At 37.3% G+C, this 18527-nt stretch overlaps 1 protein-coding gene across 1 annotated transcript; it reads left to right on the top strand.

Annotated features, from left to right (window-relative positions):
• The first annotated feature begins 15388 nt into the window (after positions 1 to 15388).
• On the top strand, positions 15389 to 16098 carry LOC136247992 (uncharacterized). Its single transcript, XM_066039810.1, has 2 exons — positions 15389 to 15446; positions 15500 to 16098. Exons 1-2 carry the CDS (start codon positions 15389 to 15391, stop codon positions 16096 to 16098), a joined length of 657 nt encoding a protein of 218 aa, XP_065895882.1.
• Positions 16099 to 18527: the final 2429 nt, after the last annotated feature.

Genomic DNA, 18527 nt, shown 5'->3' with positions numbered 1-18527 from the left:
CACCACAGTAGTAAGGCCACTCCAAATAAATTCTCTGTTTCCCGTCTTGGACTCAGACATATTTGCATTTGGCGGGTGGTCGATTTCCATTATTTCATTATAACATTGGCTAGCTTTTCAAGCCATTAGCGGCCTGGCACAGCCAAGAAGGCTGCACAAAATCATGCTTAAGCTTGTTCCTTCCTTAGTAAGTTGCAAAAATAACTCAAACGTGAAGTTCGTGCTGACTTGATAGCAGTGCTGACACGTGAGCTGACACTATTTCAAGATAGCTTTTGCTGAGCCTACAGTATGCAAGAATAACCGGAAAATAATAGAAAAAATTAATATGGAATAATGGAATATTTAGAGCTGGCAGTCGAGGGGTCCGAAACCAAGCAAAAATTGCCAGTGTGTATCCGACAATTTCCGGAAATTTTAAAGATTTCAGATTTCGATCCTAGATCAACCTACGAGATTTCCAGCTTGTTTCGGACCCCTGTTATTTGTTATTATTGTTAATTAGCAATAATAACAAATAACGCTGGCAGTAACCAGATGCGGGCGGTGGACGGGAAACAGAGAATTTATTTGGAGTGGCCTAATCATCCATCGACAAAGAAGTCACATACGAAGTTTGGTTAAGCTGTGACATCTCTAACCATCTGGGTGAGCGTGATATAGGGCAAAATTAGCCAGAAAACACACCTTCAATTGTTTTCAAAACTTGAGAAGATTGATTGGAGGCCATATCAAGGCTCAAAATGATAGGAAATAATATTATATAGTAAAGGTCTCCATAGATTTATGGTTTTTTCTTGCAAATTCTCTCAACAAAGCCTCAAAGCTGCTCTTCACTTTCGCTCGTGAAAGTAGGGGATACATTGGGATAGGCTATTCCTGGTAGTCTACAAGGCTTGCACCATTGTTTTTCAGTTGTTAAACACCTGTAAAACTTAAAGGGAAGGTAATTCACAAAGTCTAAGGAAAATTGCCACACCTGTATTCCAGACCACTGATAAGAAACCACTTCAGAGCAAAGTGTACCCATGCAGAAGTTTAATACAGACTTCGGTTTGCTTTTAGTTCTTACGAGCAAGCTGTTTTTACCATCTAATGATTTGCTATCGTGTTTGCATATGGGTAAACATAGATCGGTAGGTACACACAAACACACACACACACACACCTAGTCACCTACACAGTTTTATGAAAACAATTTCAGTAAACCAAGTGTGCACCAAGAGCTGGCCTTTGGCCGGCCGTGGTGAAGGTTGGCTGTGGTTTAAAAATTTGAAATCACTAAGCAGCAATACACTGTAGATATTTCTAGAGGGACTTAATACGCTTGAAGGTGTTGGAGAAACAGTTCGGAAAATTTTGTGAGAAAGAGCTTGATGTAATCATAAGTTTGGCCACAAACTGAAATGTTACTGTACAATACTGTAGTAATAAAATTTCGACTTCACCAAATTTTAAATGCATTCACTAATGAGATAATTATAGTTATATGAAACCCCTTCCTAAATGTGCTTCCATGGAATCCAATCTCTGTAATTTTGTTATGTGACGTCCTAGCAATGAAATTTTCATTTAAGTTTCATTACAAAACATATTAATATTTTTTGCAATGTTTTATGAATTCTTCGAAATTATGTTATCTGTTTTTAGCATAGATAACTCAATACGAAACTTTGAACATGTTTTAATGTCATTTGTTATGCTGTTTACAATTTTTACTTTTAATTCATTACATGTACTGTAAGCTCTATTAGAGTGGTTCACTAATTACAGCTTATTAATGTACAGGTAGTTTGAGTAACGTGGACTTGCACCTGTGCCAGCCTTCCTTTAGATCTACTTTTCCTGGAAGACTTTTACTGTAATAATAATAATGTTGGGCATTATAAGTAATTGGAAACAGTGGAAATGGAAACATGAAACGGAAAGTGGAAATGGAAATGGTCAAAGCGTCATATAAATGTACCCTAGGGTAAAACCCTTGTTTAGTGGCCAACTCTTGAAGACCACCTCTGTGCCAAGACCACATTGTAATTAAATCTCAAAGATGGCTAAGGACCACTTTGTGGTCACCTTTGATTAAGACCACCTCTTTTCATGGTAATATTTGGTAAACTTCACACTTGTATTTCATGACTCATATCAATCTCATCTCTGTCCACACTTCACTCAAATCAAATACCATCATCATTAATTGTGACTGGATTTGCGAAAAGGGGTCTTCCACACACTTCCAATTTTATCAAATTGAGAGACCATAAGTTGGCATTCAAGTAACATGCATCCCTGACATTTTCTCCATTCATTAACCTATGTTGGTGTACACTTCTGACCAAATTGCAAGTAAATAGCCTTTTCCAATCTAAAGTTACAAATCATCAAAGTTGGTAAATTGGATGTGTGTGGAAGACCCCTTTTCACAAATCCGGTCACAATTGTGATCAGATTGTGACCAGATTTGCAAAAAGGGGTCTTCCACACGTAACCAGATTTGCGAAAAGGGGTCTTCCACACGTAAATTTGCGAAAAGGGGTAAATCCAGTCTCAATAATTTGTGACCGAATTTTGGAAAATCACCCATACGGGCGCATTTGACACCTAAAATATTTAATGATCAAATCACAAACAATATAGTGCAAATCTGCTTGTTGATGGTTTTAAGTCATTCCCAATACCTTAAAATTCTTGAAATATTTTTAAATTTGTTCCCTGCTCTTATTAGCAACACACTAAACATGAAAATTCTAATTATTTCACGCATACCCATATGGGTGATTTTCCAAAATTCAGTCACATTTCAGTTTAATTTGTACCAACATAAATAATACTATATGGTACCAGAATGTGTTATACAAAAATATTCCATGCAAGTGAAATGTAGCTAGTACACTACAGCTTATTGTATCAATGAAGAGCTTAGTCTTTTTAGCTGCTTTGATAAAGCGGTCTGGCACACCTTATTTTTAACTGCTATTATTATATGACATCACTATTTTTCTACAAATGCTTTGGTACATTATAATATTGTACAGTTCAACCCTGAATTGAAATACGGTATCTATATTTTAATCATTCCATACTTCATGCAGAGTTAATTAACCATTTTAAAATGTATAATATGCATCTGTCAGTATGTCAGCATGTCAGTATGTCAGTATTGTGTTATGGGAATACCATGTTGAAATGATGTTTTTCTTTTCTCCAAATGAGCATGCCCTCATCTGCCAGCTTTTAAAAATTGATAATCCAAAAGTGGGTTCAGATGAACCCCCTCGAACCCCCCCCCCCCCCCCCCCATTTATGGCTGTGTGACAAATGTAAAATTTCTGATTTCCTTTACACTAGCTTGTAGGAAATGTAATCTTCATGACATTTGGTGGTATTACTGCAGATATATACAAAATAATTACCTGCCACAGCTAATTTTGCTATTATTGCCAATTGGTATAGTTAGCTTTGGTTCTAGCTAAATGGAATTAAAAAATCATGCATATAGATATTGCCTCAGGAATTTTAATGACTGATTTCCAATCTATGCAAGGGATAACTTATACCTAAAACTATGGAAGACATACACAGGTGGGTGCACCATGACCAGGGTAGGATAGGTAGCTACATAAAGTAGGTCTGGTCTGGTGACACAGCCCCCCAGAAGCTATAACATGTGTCAGGACTGAAACTTTTGATCTAGGGTAGTTTTATAAACAAATTAAGTATCTAAATCATATTAATTAATCATACTTTATTAAGTGGTCCACATTAATCAAGAGCTGCATGCATGTATAGGAATCAGTGACAGTCAGCAGTTCAATTATATATGGGCCTGAAGTTAATTGTAAAGACATGCAAAGGACCAAGTAAATTTAATTTGCAAAGGATACATCTAGCAGACTAACTAGTGAGGCTACATAGCTTTCAAACTCAATGGAGGACTCTCAAGTGTTTCATATACAGTGACTGCTCTATATTAGAGTATTTGACTGATTACTCTATTAGAGTATCTTGATGTGTATAGAAGGGAGAAGACACATTCTGGAACTGTCACTGATACACCTGTACCTTAGTAGATAATTATAAGCACACTATACATATATATAGCATGCAAGTCTACAGGGATGTGTAGCCTGATCCCAGGAAAATTTTTGGAAGCTATACACTGTAGATCCCCTGAAGTTGAATTTTTGAGCAATTCTAGCAGTTTATCAGAATAAACATTGATTGTTGTGTAAAGGTGACTGCTCTATTAGGGTATCTTGACTAGGGACCCGCCGATTATGCTGGCAGAATTATGAGCATAGTAGGTACCTGAAAGCATTGAGCATAATGCTAGCATAATAGGTAGAATATTTGTATAATAGTATGAATTCTTGCTATCAAAATAGCTATCACAGAAACATCGATATACTCTAATAGAACAGTCAGTAACTCTAATAGAACAATCACATAGCTGACTGTTCTATTAGAGTATATCGATCTTTTCTGTGATATGCACTTTGACAAATAAGTTTGTGCTCAGCCAATTGTTATTTATCCATAAGCTGGAAATTATTAGCAGAACATGAGAACTGAGGCATAAATAATTGGGTATAATTTGAGCATGATAGGTAAGTATTGAGCATAAATTTAAGCATAATAGGTAAATATTTGAACAGTGCAGCATAGCATAATAGTTAAAATTATGAGCATAATCGGCGGGTCCCTACTTACAAGTATCTGGACAGACTTCTAGGCCACACACAGATGCTGTAGTTGACAAGGTGTCTAATGAATGCTTAAGGAGGGCTAATTTGTGTGGTCATCTGACTTGAGTGGGTTTCAAAAAGTTAAAGCTCAGAATACATAGGCTGTTCCTGTTGTTATCTACATGATGCCTACTTTGATGTTTCCTGCTACCACAATCAGGGACTTAGATACTAAAGTTTGATCAGTACTAACTACATGCAAGGTCAATCACCTTAGGTCATCAGTGTCTAGATTATATCTGCCACATTCTAAGGGTTTGCTATCATTTGAATGAGCATCTACAAGTTGATCTTTGCTGCTATCTTACCCTCTCCACAGGAATTTATATCCAGTGTGTCACAAAACTTGAGTTTGAGAGGAGTAGTTCAAATATTTTTCACTGGGTAACAGAAATTGTTGATGCTTATTGTAACTCAATTGTGTTTTCACCTCATGAACACATAGTCAATTTTAACTCTGTGTGTTATGGAACCAGTCAGTTGCATAAGCTGCCTAAACTAGTAAAGCAGTGTTTATCCTCTCAGCAACATTTGCTCTAAGAAAAAGATTATCAGTCGCATGTGTTTCATAGTGGCTCCCTAAAAGGCTTTAGGAACATTTGATATGGATCTCTCCTTTTTGTGGTTACATGATTGTAACATAACCAGTGACAATGAGTCAATGATTTTAGCTCTTCAAGATGGTGTAGTAGTAACTAGATGGATGCAAAGCCATATTTTTGGCCTTGGTGTATGTGACAGCTGTTGCATTTGCAGACGAAGTGTGGAGAGTGTGGAGCATCTTATAAGTAGCTGTACACCTCTTGCCTCTACTACATATTTTGGCGGCATAATCAAGTGTTGAAAGTACTATATCACTACCTTGCGTGACCTGAGCCAGTTTATGAGAATGATTCAATTAAGCTCTATTGAGATCAACCTGTTCAAGTGGTTGGCTATTGTCCGAGTAGCTACCCAGATATGGCACTATGGAACAACAAGATAACTCTGCTTACCTTATTGATGTAAGTATTCCAAGTGACTTCACTCAAAGTTTTGTGAAAGGATTGCAAAATATAGTGATTTGGCCATGCTGATGAAACTTACTTACCATCCTGAGTGTGTTGTCATACTACCAATAATCATATCAATCACTGGTCTGATCTCAAAAGATACCCTTCAAAGTATAGTTGAAGATGCTGGTATTATGAACATGATTTCTAAATTAAAGACAGCGGCACTTTTGGGCTCATGCAGGATCATAAGAAGTGTTCTACTAAGAGACTAACTAGCCTTCTACTCCTACAATTAACATCTACAATTAACATTGATACTTGCTTAGTTAATTAATGTAACTGCATGTATCTTTAATGCTTTTTTCAGCTCTGTATATGTATGGTTTGGTTAGTTCAAAATAATAATAATAATACACCAATAATTTAAAACACTTGAATTAATACTGCAGTCTGCAAATACTGTAGCTATTCCAAGTCTGTTGTAACTATTTATAGCTAGAAAAATTAATGATGTAAAGGAGGGAGCACTTCATTTGTAGCCATTAATTAATTCTGGCAAAACTACATAGATTAGCATAAGTGACTAGCTACAGAAACTGGATGAGAATTATGTTGGAATAATAGGCTAGACACAAGAATAAAAAAAGAGAATAATGGGTGAAAAATTTGGGAAATTCTGGAAGGGATAATAGGTAAATTTTTTAGCATAATAGGCTCAAGCCTACCCTCAGGGTAAAGCACCTTCCATTCTAAAATCGTAGTGAATCTTCCCATCCATCACTGAGATATGCACCTTCAAACTTCGTCTTATTTCTTCTTCGTATTTTTCTATTTAATATTTTTCTTCTTTTTCATCTTTGTCTTGCACACTTTGGAAAAATTGTAATAATGCAATTGCCAATTTCATGCCCCACCCCCCCAGGGGAATACAGGGGATTTGACAAATTGTGGTGTCAAATTCCCCACTACTAGGGCAAAATTGGCTGCCAAATCCCCACTATGTCCCCACCCCTTAGTAGGGGATTTGACAACACCTCAAGGATGACTAAGCACATATTTCATGCATGTAACTAGTAATTAACCTTGTATATACACCTGTAGCTAGTAAATTATAGTGAGTGCAATTTTACTGTTTAGAAATGCAACTACCGAGAATTGGTCAGTGAAATGGACAACTTTCAATTGCCCCAGGTGTGGGGACAAGAAGCAATGTCAAATCCCCACTTGGGATGTGGGGACGCCCAGGGGTGGGGTATGAAATTGACAAGTGCATAATTTGTGTGTGCTTTGTATGATTTATTTAAAATTTGTTGGGCAGTAGGAACATAATACTGCACATTTACAGTCCAGTTTCGGAAGAGATAACACAAAGATCAAATGATTTATGCACGATTTTTCAAAAAGTCAAATAGTGATTTGTAATAACTTGTGTGTGCTTTGTTTGATTTACTTAAATTTGTTGGGTAGTAGGAACATAATACAGCACATTTACAGTCCAATTTTGGAAGAGATCAGACAAAGATCAAAGGATTCATGTGTGATTTTTCAAAACTCAAAAAGTGATTTGTTGCCACGCTTCCAGGATGAACTGCTTGACTGTCACACTCTAAAAACATTTCGAGATGTTGTGGTTGTGTATCCTATTTTTTTAGTGTAAGAACAATTCATTTCTAACGTATTACCGTATTTCTATAAATATAAGCTGCGAGAAATTTTCACGAGATAAATTTTCGAGTTAAAAAATTTTCACCGGTGTCCTCAAGCGACGAAAATTTTTTAACAATGAATTACGTAACTTTATTAATTCTATACGGCTATTTTTTGAGAACCAGAACGACAAGCAGCGAAACTGAAGTGTGGCATCTCTGTTCCATGGAGGCTGCGCCCCAGATTTAGAAGTTGTCCGTCACAAATCAAGCAATGGACTGGAGTGGTATAAGCTCATTCCATGCAACTTGCACATTTGTACATACATACTTTATTTAATGTGTCCTGCAGGGGCGTAGCTAGCCAGAAGGTGATGGAGGGGCAGGCATGCCCCCACGAAACACTCAAAATCATTCATGATTGCAAAAAAGGCTAATGACCCAATGGTGGGCTAGCCAACATACGGTGTTGTATTATTACAGCTGAAATAGCTAACTAGCTACGTAACTATTTCAGTACTGACTGCTTCTAATCGAGGTAGCTATTTTCGTCGAGCATCATCGCACGTGCCACAACTGTACTCCAACAAATTCATCCACAGTCCAGTAGAGCTAATACTTTAGTGCAAATACAGGTTACTTTACGTTAGCCACAGCCTGTGCTGCAGTCCTAGCACACTGCTGACAGGATGACGTATTCACTCACTTCACTCGGCAAAATTCAAATGCCATGTATTGCACCAAATCCCACCTGTCTTGCTAGCAGAACTTGTAAGCTTGACTGATCCACCTGACTGACTGACTGACAAAGTAAAAACAGACTGCACTGCCGTACGTACAAAGGTCCAGTGTGATCGACTCGATAAAATAAACTTGGTACATTTATTTAGCTAACACTTTATCATCTCGTAGGCAGTAGGTTCGTAGCGTCATTTGGTCTCCTTTGTCACTTGTGAATTGTGACTCCTGCCGCGGAGAAGCGGGTCACTCTTTTTAGATTCAAAAATGTTCTATCACGCGAGTAATCTAGGCTAAATATAGAAGTATGTCTCTAATAGTTTCGTTCGATGGATTCACGAGCGAGTTGAATGTTGTGTGTGCGCATTCACTAGCAACCCCTGGTGATACCGCGTAGTAGTGCACATAATTTACAGTCATTTGCGCGTCAGTTTAATACTGGTAAACTTGTGACGAAGGTTTAAAAAAAAATCATTTAGTGATGGGGGGGCAAATTCCCCCCCTTAGCTACGCCTCTGGTGTCCTGTAGTAGCTGTCTATCACGGAATGGCATCATTACCAATGTGCAGCGAAATATAGACGAAGCGAGACGAACCCCTCTCTCCTAGGATCAGGGAGAACTTTGTTTTTAAAAGACTGCAGCAAAGACATATGCTTGACACTCCAATGGCCAAGCCTCGATCCAGGTGGCCAGAAAGTAGTTTACCGAATTCATTCAACTTCTCGAATATTACGTTGGTAAAAAAATTTCGCGTAATTAATTTTCGTCGGATGCTACCTTCGACGAAATATTTTTAACGGTTTATAATTATAGAAATACGGTATATCATAAGCAAAAACATGGTAAAACCATGAAAATTTGAAATTTTCTATCAACTATTGCTTATGATTGCTTAATGATCTGTTGTATCACATACTACATGACCCAATGAGCAATAATGTTTTTTTTATAGCTTCTTTTGCTCTTTAATTGCAACTATCATTATTGATCTCCAAACACCGATAAATATTGAGCTAAATATTATACTTTGAAAGCAGCCTATTGTCCTGTTGGAAAATGCTCATAAAAGGTCTGGTTTGCTCAGATTATGCTTTCAAGTAAATATTAAAAAATATGCAAATATGCTCACTTTTTAATTGTAGTGTATCAGTGCTGTGACAAAGCCCTAACAAAATATTTAACTAATATCAGTCACTGTATGTTTAGGGATTGCTGAAATAATCTTGATGTATATACATCACTCTCATCTATAGTTGCATAAAATTCATTGTAATACAACATCTTTAAGTACTCAGTAACATTAATAAAATATTATTCCAGGTGTATATACCTTGTTAATATTGATGTCACCCCAGCTATATATCTTGAAGACCTATTATGAATGTCAAAGACTTATTTAGCTTGATAACAGTCATTAATAACATTATATATGCATGCAACTTTGGCTTCAGGTGCAGGTAAGTTTTTCAGCACTTTTGTGAAAGTTATGATCCATACTATCAGCTAAAATTCTTAAAGTGCGTATTATGTGTTTTACTGGTGCCTGGAAAACATTATCATACAGTATGGTAGTACTGTGTGTTAGAGTTAAAGCACAGCCACACGTGTGTATAGAAAATACAGTATGAGGGGGTGTGTCGAGAGGCTAATACAGCACAAGGCGAAGCCGAGTGCTGTATTTGCCTCGAGACACTGCAAAAACTTGGATTTACACACCCAGTGGCATATTAAGCACATGTGTAAAATATGTCAAATTTGCAACATGTGTGTTTGTGGAAAAGTGTAGAATAGGTCAAATTTGTGACTATGCACATCACAAGGGGGTTGCCAGCCGCCCATGCAAACTCCTAAATTGTGTACGAGAGTCCCAATATTTAAGTATTTCAGAACGTATTTCTGTACTATTTCAATAAATATTTCATGGATTTCGATGGATTTATAATTGGATTTCTCAGATAGTGTACGAGAGTCCCAAGACGTTGGCTACCCCTCGGCACATCATGACCACATATGATGGAAATGGTATTTCAACACATTTCCTCCAGTAGCACATACATGTTTACAACTTCACTACATATGTGAACAGTGCACAAATGTATAGCAACAAAGATGACTATATGTGCTTCACCTGTGATAGGGTAGCACATAAAAGGAAAATTCATAGTTTTTTGCTGTGAGACACCCCAGAGTACTGTATTTTTCATACACAAAAGCAAGGCGGTGCTTTAAGTGTTATATTGTACTTCCTGGTCGTCTGGCATGAAGCAATTTTCTCTAGTACTCAAACCACTGCGGTTTTTGGTGATAAGGATATCAATAAGTGTTCATATAATCTATTTCTAATCGTAGAACAAACTAATAGGATTAGTTTGGCTAGTTTTAGCAATTTACAATGTTTCGCACGTGATCAATCGTGCTGTCTTAGTGCAATCGTATTTAAAAAGCTTTGCGATCAGACGATCAGTAAATACTAGTTAAAGCACAGCCACAAGTGCAATATGGAAAAAAATAGCACAAGGGCGTGGGCGAGAGACTAATACAGCACGAGGCAAAGCCGAGTGCTGTATTAGGTTCGAGACCATTCCCGAGTGCTATTTTTTCCATATTGTGCAAGCAATGGCGGTGCTTTAACTGGTTTATTATACTAAAGTAATGGCTGCAAAGAGTGGGGGTGACGCCAAGTAGTAGGAGGTGAGTGCCTATCCGCATAAGTTCGATACCATGTGTATTACAACGTAAAGTACGTCAAATGTTAAAACATAAGCACAGGGCTTATATTACTAACATTATTTCATCCTCAAACGATAACAAATTGTTCTGGAGATATATTAAAGCTAAACAACAAGATACTACAGGAATTACTACCTTAAAAGGTCCTGATGGTGAAGCTATAACAGAGTCAATAGATAAAGCAAATATCTTAAATGAACATTTTAAATCTACATTTACCACAGAACAATTTGATAACTTTCCTTCTAAGTCCAATTCTCCATATCCATCTATGCCACATTTTGAGATTACCACACAAGGAGTTTACAATATACTAAATGAAGGTAATTCAAACAAATCTCCAGGTCCTGACAAGTTACACCCTTATGCCCTAAGAGCCACAGCAGCAGAGATATCACCTATGCTTACCCACATCTTCCAACAGTCTCTCAGCTACAGTAGATTACCAACTCAATGGAAGCATGCATATGTCACATCAGTTTATAAAAAAAGGAGACAAATCAGATCCCAAAAACTACCGTCCAATATCACTAACTTCAGTAATCTGCAAAACCATGGAGCACATCATTGTCAGCCAATTAATGAAACATCTAGAGTCAACTAACATCTTAACAGAAAATCAATTCGGCTTCAGAGAACATCACTCCTGTGAATCACAACTGCTTGTGACTGTCAATGATTTAACCAAAACAATAAACAATAAACTACAGGTAGATTTTGGCAGTACTAGACTTCTCCAAGGCCTTTGACAAGGTTGCACATGCTCGACTTCTAAACAAACTGGAGTATTATGGAGTGAGAGGAAGTTTGCTGGAATGGTTTGAATCATTTCTACACAACAGAACACAGCAAGTAGTAATAGAAGGCCGTCATTCCATATCTTGTGACATAACATCTGGTGTCCCCCAAGGCTCAGTTCTTGGACCTGCCCTTTTCCTAATATATATCAACGACATAACTACAAACATACATAGTGAGTTGCTACTGTTTGCAGATGACATTTTAATTTATAGGCCTATACACTCACCAAGTGATCAGAAGATTCTGCAGGATGACTTAACTACTCTTATAAAATGGGCAAATGAATGGCAGATGGACTTTAATGTATCTAAATGCAACATCTTACAAGTTACCACACACCATACCACCAAAACATTTACATATCAAATGAATGGAGTGCCCTTGAAATCAGTAGAAAAGATTAAATATCTTGGAGTTTACTTGAACAATAAACTTTCATGGCACGATCACATTGACTACATATGCAACAAAGCAAATCGATTACTTGGTTTCCTAAAGCGAAATTTACATTCTTGTCATAAACACTTCAAAGAATATGCCTACAAACAATTTCTGCTACCATCTATCGAATATTGTTGTGCCATCTGGGACCCACACCACCAAAATGACATTTCTAAACTTGAAATGATTCAACATCGAGCTGCTCGTTTCGTCTTAAATAAGCCTTGGAACAGACACCACCGTGACAGTATCACAGACATGTTAAATGAATTAAATTGGCCATCTTTACAAGAACGCAGAAAGCAAGCACGCCTCATCCTATTGTACAAGATAGTTAATCATTTATTATTGGTCCCAAATCGCTGTCTGCCATCATTAAATCAAACTGCTACCAGAGCCCATCATGATCAGAAATTTAATCATATACAATCTTCAGTAAACACGTATCTCTATTCATTCCTACCCAGAACTATTCCCCATTGGAACGATCTATGTATCCCAAATCTATCTACCATTGATCTTGAAACATTTAAACAATCAACTACTCCTACTTTATAACTGTAACTTAGCACTTATTGTATTTATTGTAACTTAGCACTCACTGTAATTTAGTACTCATTGTAATTCTAGCACTTATTGTAACTTACCACTTACTGTAATTTAGCACTAGTTGTAACCTAGCACCTATTGTAACTTAGCACTTATTGTAACTTAGTACTAATCATTATTGTAACTTAAATTATAGGCACTTATGTTATTGTAACTTAAACTAGGCACTTATGTGTACGTACCTTGTACATTAGTGTAAAAACCCTGTTGGGTGTTTGCTAATCAATAAATAAATAAATATTACAGTGATTCAGCATGATGAAGCTAGCTAGCTACGTAGCTTTAATTGATTTGAGCTGCTAAGAGCCACAGTAAGTGGCCGACTGTTTGTTCCTTGTTTGAAGCCCAGCTTAATGCCCATGAGTAAGTCTGTGACTTTGTTATAGATAGGCTTGCTATCATGTTTAGCGGGCGAGAGTGCATTATAGAAGCCATGGTGTGGCACTGGGAATGATACCATGAAGACAACTGGAAGCGAATTAACTTAACGTGTTCCACCTGGCTTTACAATGTGTGAACAGGAGTCACTTTGTAGTGTTGCTAACGCCATCTACTCTGTTCCCTTGCTAACTGCATTTGCTAAGGATGGCTTTCAGGATAATTCACCCACTTGTGTTTAGGTCATGGCATTGTTCTATGTGTTTATGATACGTCATAATTGTTGAATGGCTTCATAACATTGCAGTGGTTTGGTGTAAGGAATGTGATAATGTGTCTGGAATTGGTCATGCTTTGGTCAACTTGTTTACTGTTTCAGCAGTGCTGTATTTGGGATCGAAGGGAAAACACAGCACGCTTGGGCAAATACAGCACAGTTGAAACAAATACAGCACACTGCCAGCTTTGGAATGTGCAGCCAGGTGTACAATATAGAAATAAAAGCATACTTTTCACTTTGATCTTTTCACCAAAAGTACAATAAGTGTTTATACAATCTATTTCTAGCTGTATAACAAATTCGTAGGATTATTTTGGCTGGTTTTAGTGATTTACAGTATGTTGTTTATGTAACATTCGCTACATTCCTTAAATAAATTAGTCACATAACTGTATTGTATTTGCCCAATTAGCTGCATAACTGTACTGTATGATACATATAGTACAGATATGCAGCTGATTAGTACTGTATGGATAATGATACGCAGCATCGCTTCGATCCTCCAACGCAAAGTGCAATATATTAGGAATCAGGGCTTTTCAGCCAAAATATAACCTTAAAACCACCCTCACTTTCCCTTCATTACAGCTTGGCAGCATTGGTAAGGCACAGCCAATTCCAAAATTTTTTTCAGATTGATCCCAACCCTTCCAAAAAGTAGCTATGGAATCTTAGAAATATTTTTTAAAACAGAACTTTTTGCTGACTGACTGAACTAAATTTTATGCTGGCTGACTAACTAACTAACTGATGTGTCTAGTCAAGCATAACTCGACAATAGATAAGGCTAAGGCTTGATTTCTTCACTGTTCAACTTCACTTCATATGTAAATGTTTGTTTGCCAACTGCAGTACATACAATACATGCATCATGGACTACCTTTTGTCCTCCTTTGTGTTCGGGATTCATTAAAACCCGGAATAACGAACAGTGGAATTACGGAATAAGCTTTCTTAACATCTTATGATTATCTATAGCATTTATACAATACTCACCTCATAACAACTGCCTGGAGAATGCAATCACAATGGCAGGCAGCACTAAGTTGATCCTCAGGGCGATAGAATACGCACAAAACTAACCACTCTAGAATAACCTAACTAAGCTAAACTACTTTCTAATACACTTTGCCACATAATCACTACAAACTACTTGCTACACTTGCTTATGCCAGCTATCATACATGAGTAACTGCCTGAATTTATTAGTGACAAAAGACTCCACCCCAAAAATCTGTTGGATGATTGTCACTTAAGACAAACTATTATGCATACACTATATAGATTGTTACATAATTAACTGAAATTGTAAAGTAATTTGCTGAATTAGCTGAGCTTATTTATTCACACTTCTTGATTTTTATTGATTGTTGAGTTTAGCTGTTTTTGTAGGTGTTACTGCTGACTGTAATGTGTTACAATACAATGTAAGTACTGTAGTACATTATAGACCAATCTAGCTAGATCTACATGATCTTGTAAGTATAAAAGCACTGGATTTTTGTTGTACCTTAAAGTGATTGTTAAAGTCTGATCAAGTAATGAGTACATTTGGCAGAGTTTGCAACAGGTTATGGGCCCAGGATTGCTTAACAGCTAGCTCATAATAGCATTGGAACTTGCGTATGTTGGAATTAGAATCAATGGCTGCAGAATTGAGATCTGTGACTGTTGTTCCCTTGAATGCTTTGAATTACCCAACATGGAAAGTGCAGTGTCGAATGGCTTTGATGAAGGAAGGACTGTGGAATATAGTAAACGGCTCTGAAACTGCTCCACCTGAAGATAATGCTGATACATATACAAAGTTCGTAGTAAAGAGAGACCGTGCTTTAGCCACCATTGTACTCTCTGTTGACACATCGCTACTGCACTTACTAGGAGATCCAGATAACCCTGTTACTGTGTGGAAAAGATTGAGTGATCAATTTCAGAAGAAATCATGTGCTAACAAGTTAGAACTGTGACATAAGCTGTACTCTTTGAGACTAAAGGATGGTGATTCAGTTCAAGCACATATAAAGGCAATGACAGAGATTTTTGATGGACTGTCAATGATCGAAGACCCAATTACTGAAGAGAATCGTGTTGTGCATTTGTTAGCTAGTTGCTGGATTCATACAGTATGCTTGTTACAGCTTTTGAGACCAGTTCAGAAGTTCCTAAAATGGAAGTGGTTACAAAGAGATTGCTGAATGAAGAAAAGAAAATAACAGAAAGGGAAAGTGTTGGTGGCAGAGCAGTTTTATTAAGTGATCAACATCCTAGAAACAGTAAAGTGATAAGGTGTTACCACTACCACAAATTGGGCCATGTTCTAAGGAATTGTGTAGAGCGTATACAGGCAGAAAAGAAAGCCAAGAAGGAGAACCATGCCAAAGAGAAGGCATTCAAGGTCAAGGAGAAACAATATGATAGTGATGGCTCAGATAGTGAGAGCACTGGTTTAGTTATGGTAACGTTGAAGCTGCAACAGAACAAAAGAAACTGTAAACGTCATGATGTGCTGTATGTACCAAAGTTGTCATACAACTTGTTGAGTGTATTCAAAGCCACAGAATTTGGAAAAATGGTACAGTTGGTTGAAAGTAGCTGTAAAATTGTGAATGCAAGCACACAAAAAGTGGTTTCAACTGCAACCGGAGTAGGAAGTTTATATTATCTTGATTGTCAAGTTTCTAGTCAACAGGTCAATGCAGCCGACAGTGGTAGTAAGAAGGAGCAAGTGTGGCATTGACGTTATGGCCACTTAGGAGTACAAAGCCTGCAAAAGTTAGCAAGGAACAAAATGGTTGATGGTTTCGACTACAGTGCATTAGTAGATATTGATTTCTGCGAATCATGTGTAGAGGGTAAGCATCACAGAAACTAATTTCCTGTGAGTGAAAGTAGGCCATCTGAGGAAGTACTTGGTTTAGTTCATACCACTGCTTGAAGGTTCTCAGTTTACTAATTTGTTAAGATGCCTTACTGTAGTTATACTGATAGTAAAGTGTCAGTAAACTTAAGTATATGGAACATAATTATTTTACTAAGTTTTAAACTCTCAGTAAAACATCAGTGAATGCGGGTTTACTGAAAAACTACTAAAATAACAAACAATTAACTGTTCCATATACTGGGGATATACCACTGTAGTAAACTAAGATATTTCAAGCAGTGTACTGATGTATGTGGAAAAATGAGTACACAATCACTGAGTGGGGCTGAGTATTTCTTAACCTTTATTGATGACAAAACCCGCTACATTTGGGTGTATGTGTTGAAACATAAAAGTGAAGTCTTTAGTCGATTTCAAGAGTGGAAAGCTCAGGTGGAAAAGTCAATAGGTTGCTCATTGAAAATTTTGCATTCTGATAATGGTGGTGAGTACACTCAATGAGTTTAGAAGCTACTTGAAGACAGAAGGAGTTAGACATGAATTAACTGTGCCAAAATCTCCTGAGCAAAATGGTGTTGCGGAAAGGATGAACTGCACATTAGGTACATGCGATGTTGTCTGATTCTAGACTACCACAGCAGTTTGAGGCAGAGGCTCTGTCAACTGCAGTTTACTTGAGAAATCGATGCCCAACCAAAGTCTTGCCTGAAATGACACCAGTCACACCATCTGAAGCTTTTACAGGTGTGAAACCTAACGACAAACACCTACGTACTTTTGGATGTGTTGCTTACAGCCATGTTCCCAAAGATGAATGGCATAAGCTTGATTCAAAGGCCAAGAAATGTATTTTCCTTGGCTATGGCAGGGAGGTTAAAGGGTACAGGTTGTATGGTACACAACACAAAAGGGTGTTTCATAGCAGAGATGTTTTGTTCAATGAAACAGAATTTGAATGTAAGGAGCCAGCTCTGTAACGAAAACAGAGGAAAAGCCAGAAGAGAAACGGTATGTATCAATTGAATATTTCAGTGATGGTGACCATGATGGTGAAAGTGAAGTAGAACCACTTCTGCAATGATCTACGAGGAAGAGGCAGCCACCTAATTATTACGGAAATCATGTTTTTGTAGCAGACAGTCATTTAAAGGAGCCAACTAATATCACAGAAGTTTTGAACAGCCCAGATAAAGTCAAGTGGGAAGATGCTATGGAAAGGGAAATGCAATTGCTATATGCAAATAATGTTTGGGATTTAGTGGAACTCTCAAAGGATCGTAAAGCTATTGGAAGTAAATGGGTTTTCAAGTTAAAGGTCAATGCTGATGGACTGGTGGAATGTTACAAAGCTCGACTGGTGGCTCAAGGTTTCTCCCAGAAGTTTGGACTTTATTATGATGAAATATTTTGTCCGGTAGACAGGTTTGAATCAGTCAGAACAGTGATTGCTCTGACAGTACAACACAGTTTGAAGCTACATCAAATGGATCTAACAAATGCCTTCTTGAATGGCAACCTGAAAGAAGAAGTATACAAGAAACAACTAGAAGGTTTCACCATCAAAGGTCAAGAACACCTAGTCTGCAGGTTGAAACAAAGTATTAATTTATGGCCTGAAACAATCCCCACGATGCTGGAATTCTGCACTTGATGACCAACTGACAAAGATAGGATTTTTGCAGACACCAAGTGACCCATGTCTTTATGTAGTTACAGAAGAAAACCCATTTATAATCGCAGTGTATGTTGATGATATTTTACTAGCAGCTAAAGGAGAGACACAAATGCTAGCGTTCAAACAAGCCCTTGCCAAACAGTTTGAAATCAAAGACATGGGTGAGCTGCATAATTTTTTTGGAGTAAAAGTTGTAATAGACAAGCATACTGAAACAGTATGGATTGGCCAGCCAGCTTTCTCCAAAACCATCCTATTCAAATTTGGAATGAAAAACTCCAATGAAGTAACCGCACCTGTTGATACCAGTACAAAACTCATGAAAGCTGATGAACATGATGATTACTTTAACCATACCTTATACCAACCAGCAGTTGGTAGCCTACTATATCTTTCCACAAGAACATGACCTGACATTGCGTATGCAGTAGGCAATGTTGCAAAATTTTGTACCAAACCCACCAATGAATATTGGAAATCAGTTAAACGCATTATGCAATATTTGAAAGGCACACTGAATTATGGATTGTTGTATAGTAAAGATGGTGCTAAAGATCTTGTTGGATTCTCAGATTCTGACTGGGTGGGAGATCTCAATGACCGCAAGTCT

This window comes from Dysidea avara, chromosome 2 (assembly GCF_963678975.1).
Source record: "Dysidea avara chromosome 2, odDysAvar1.4, whole genome shotgun sequence".
Taxonomy (NCBI): Eukaryota; Metazoa; Porifera; class Demospongiae; order Dictyoceratida; family Dysideidae; genus Dysidea; species Dysidea avara.
The sequence above is the reverse complement of the archived record's forward strand: the minus strand, read 5'-3'. Positions and strand labels throughout refer to the sequence as shown.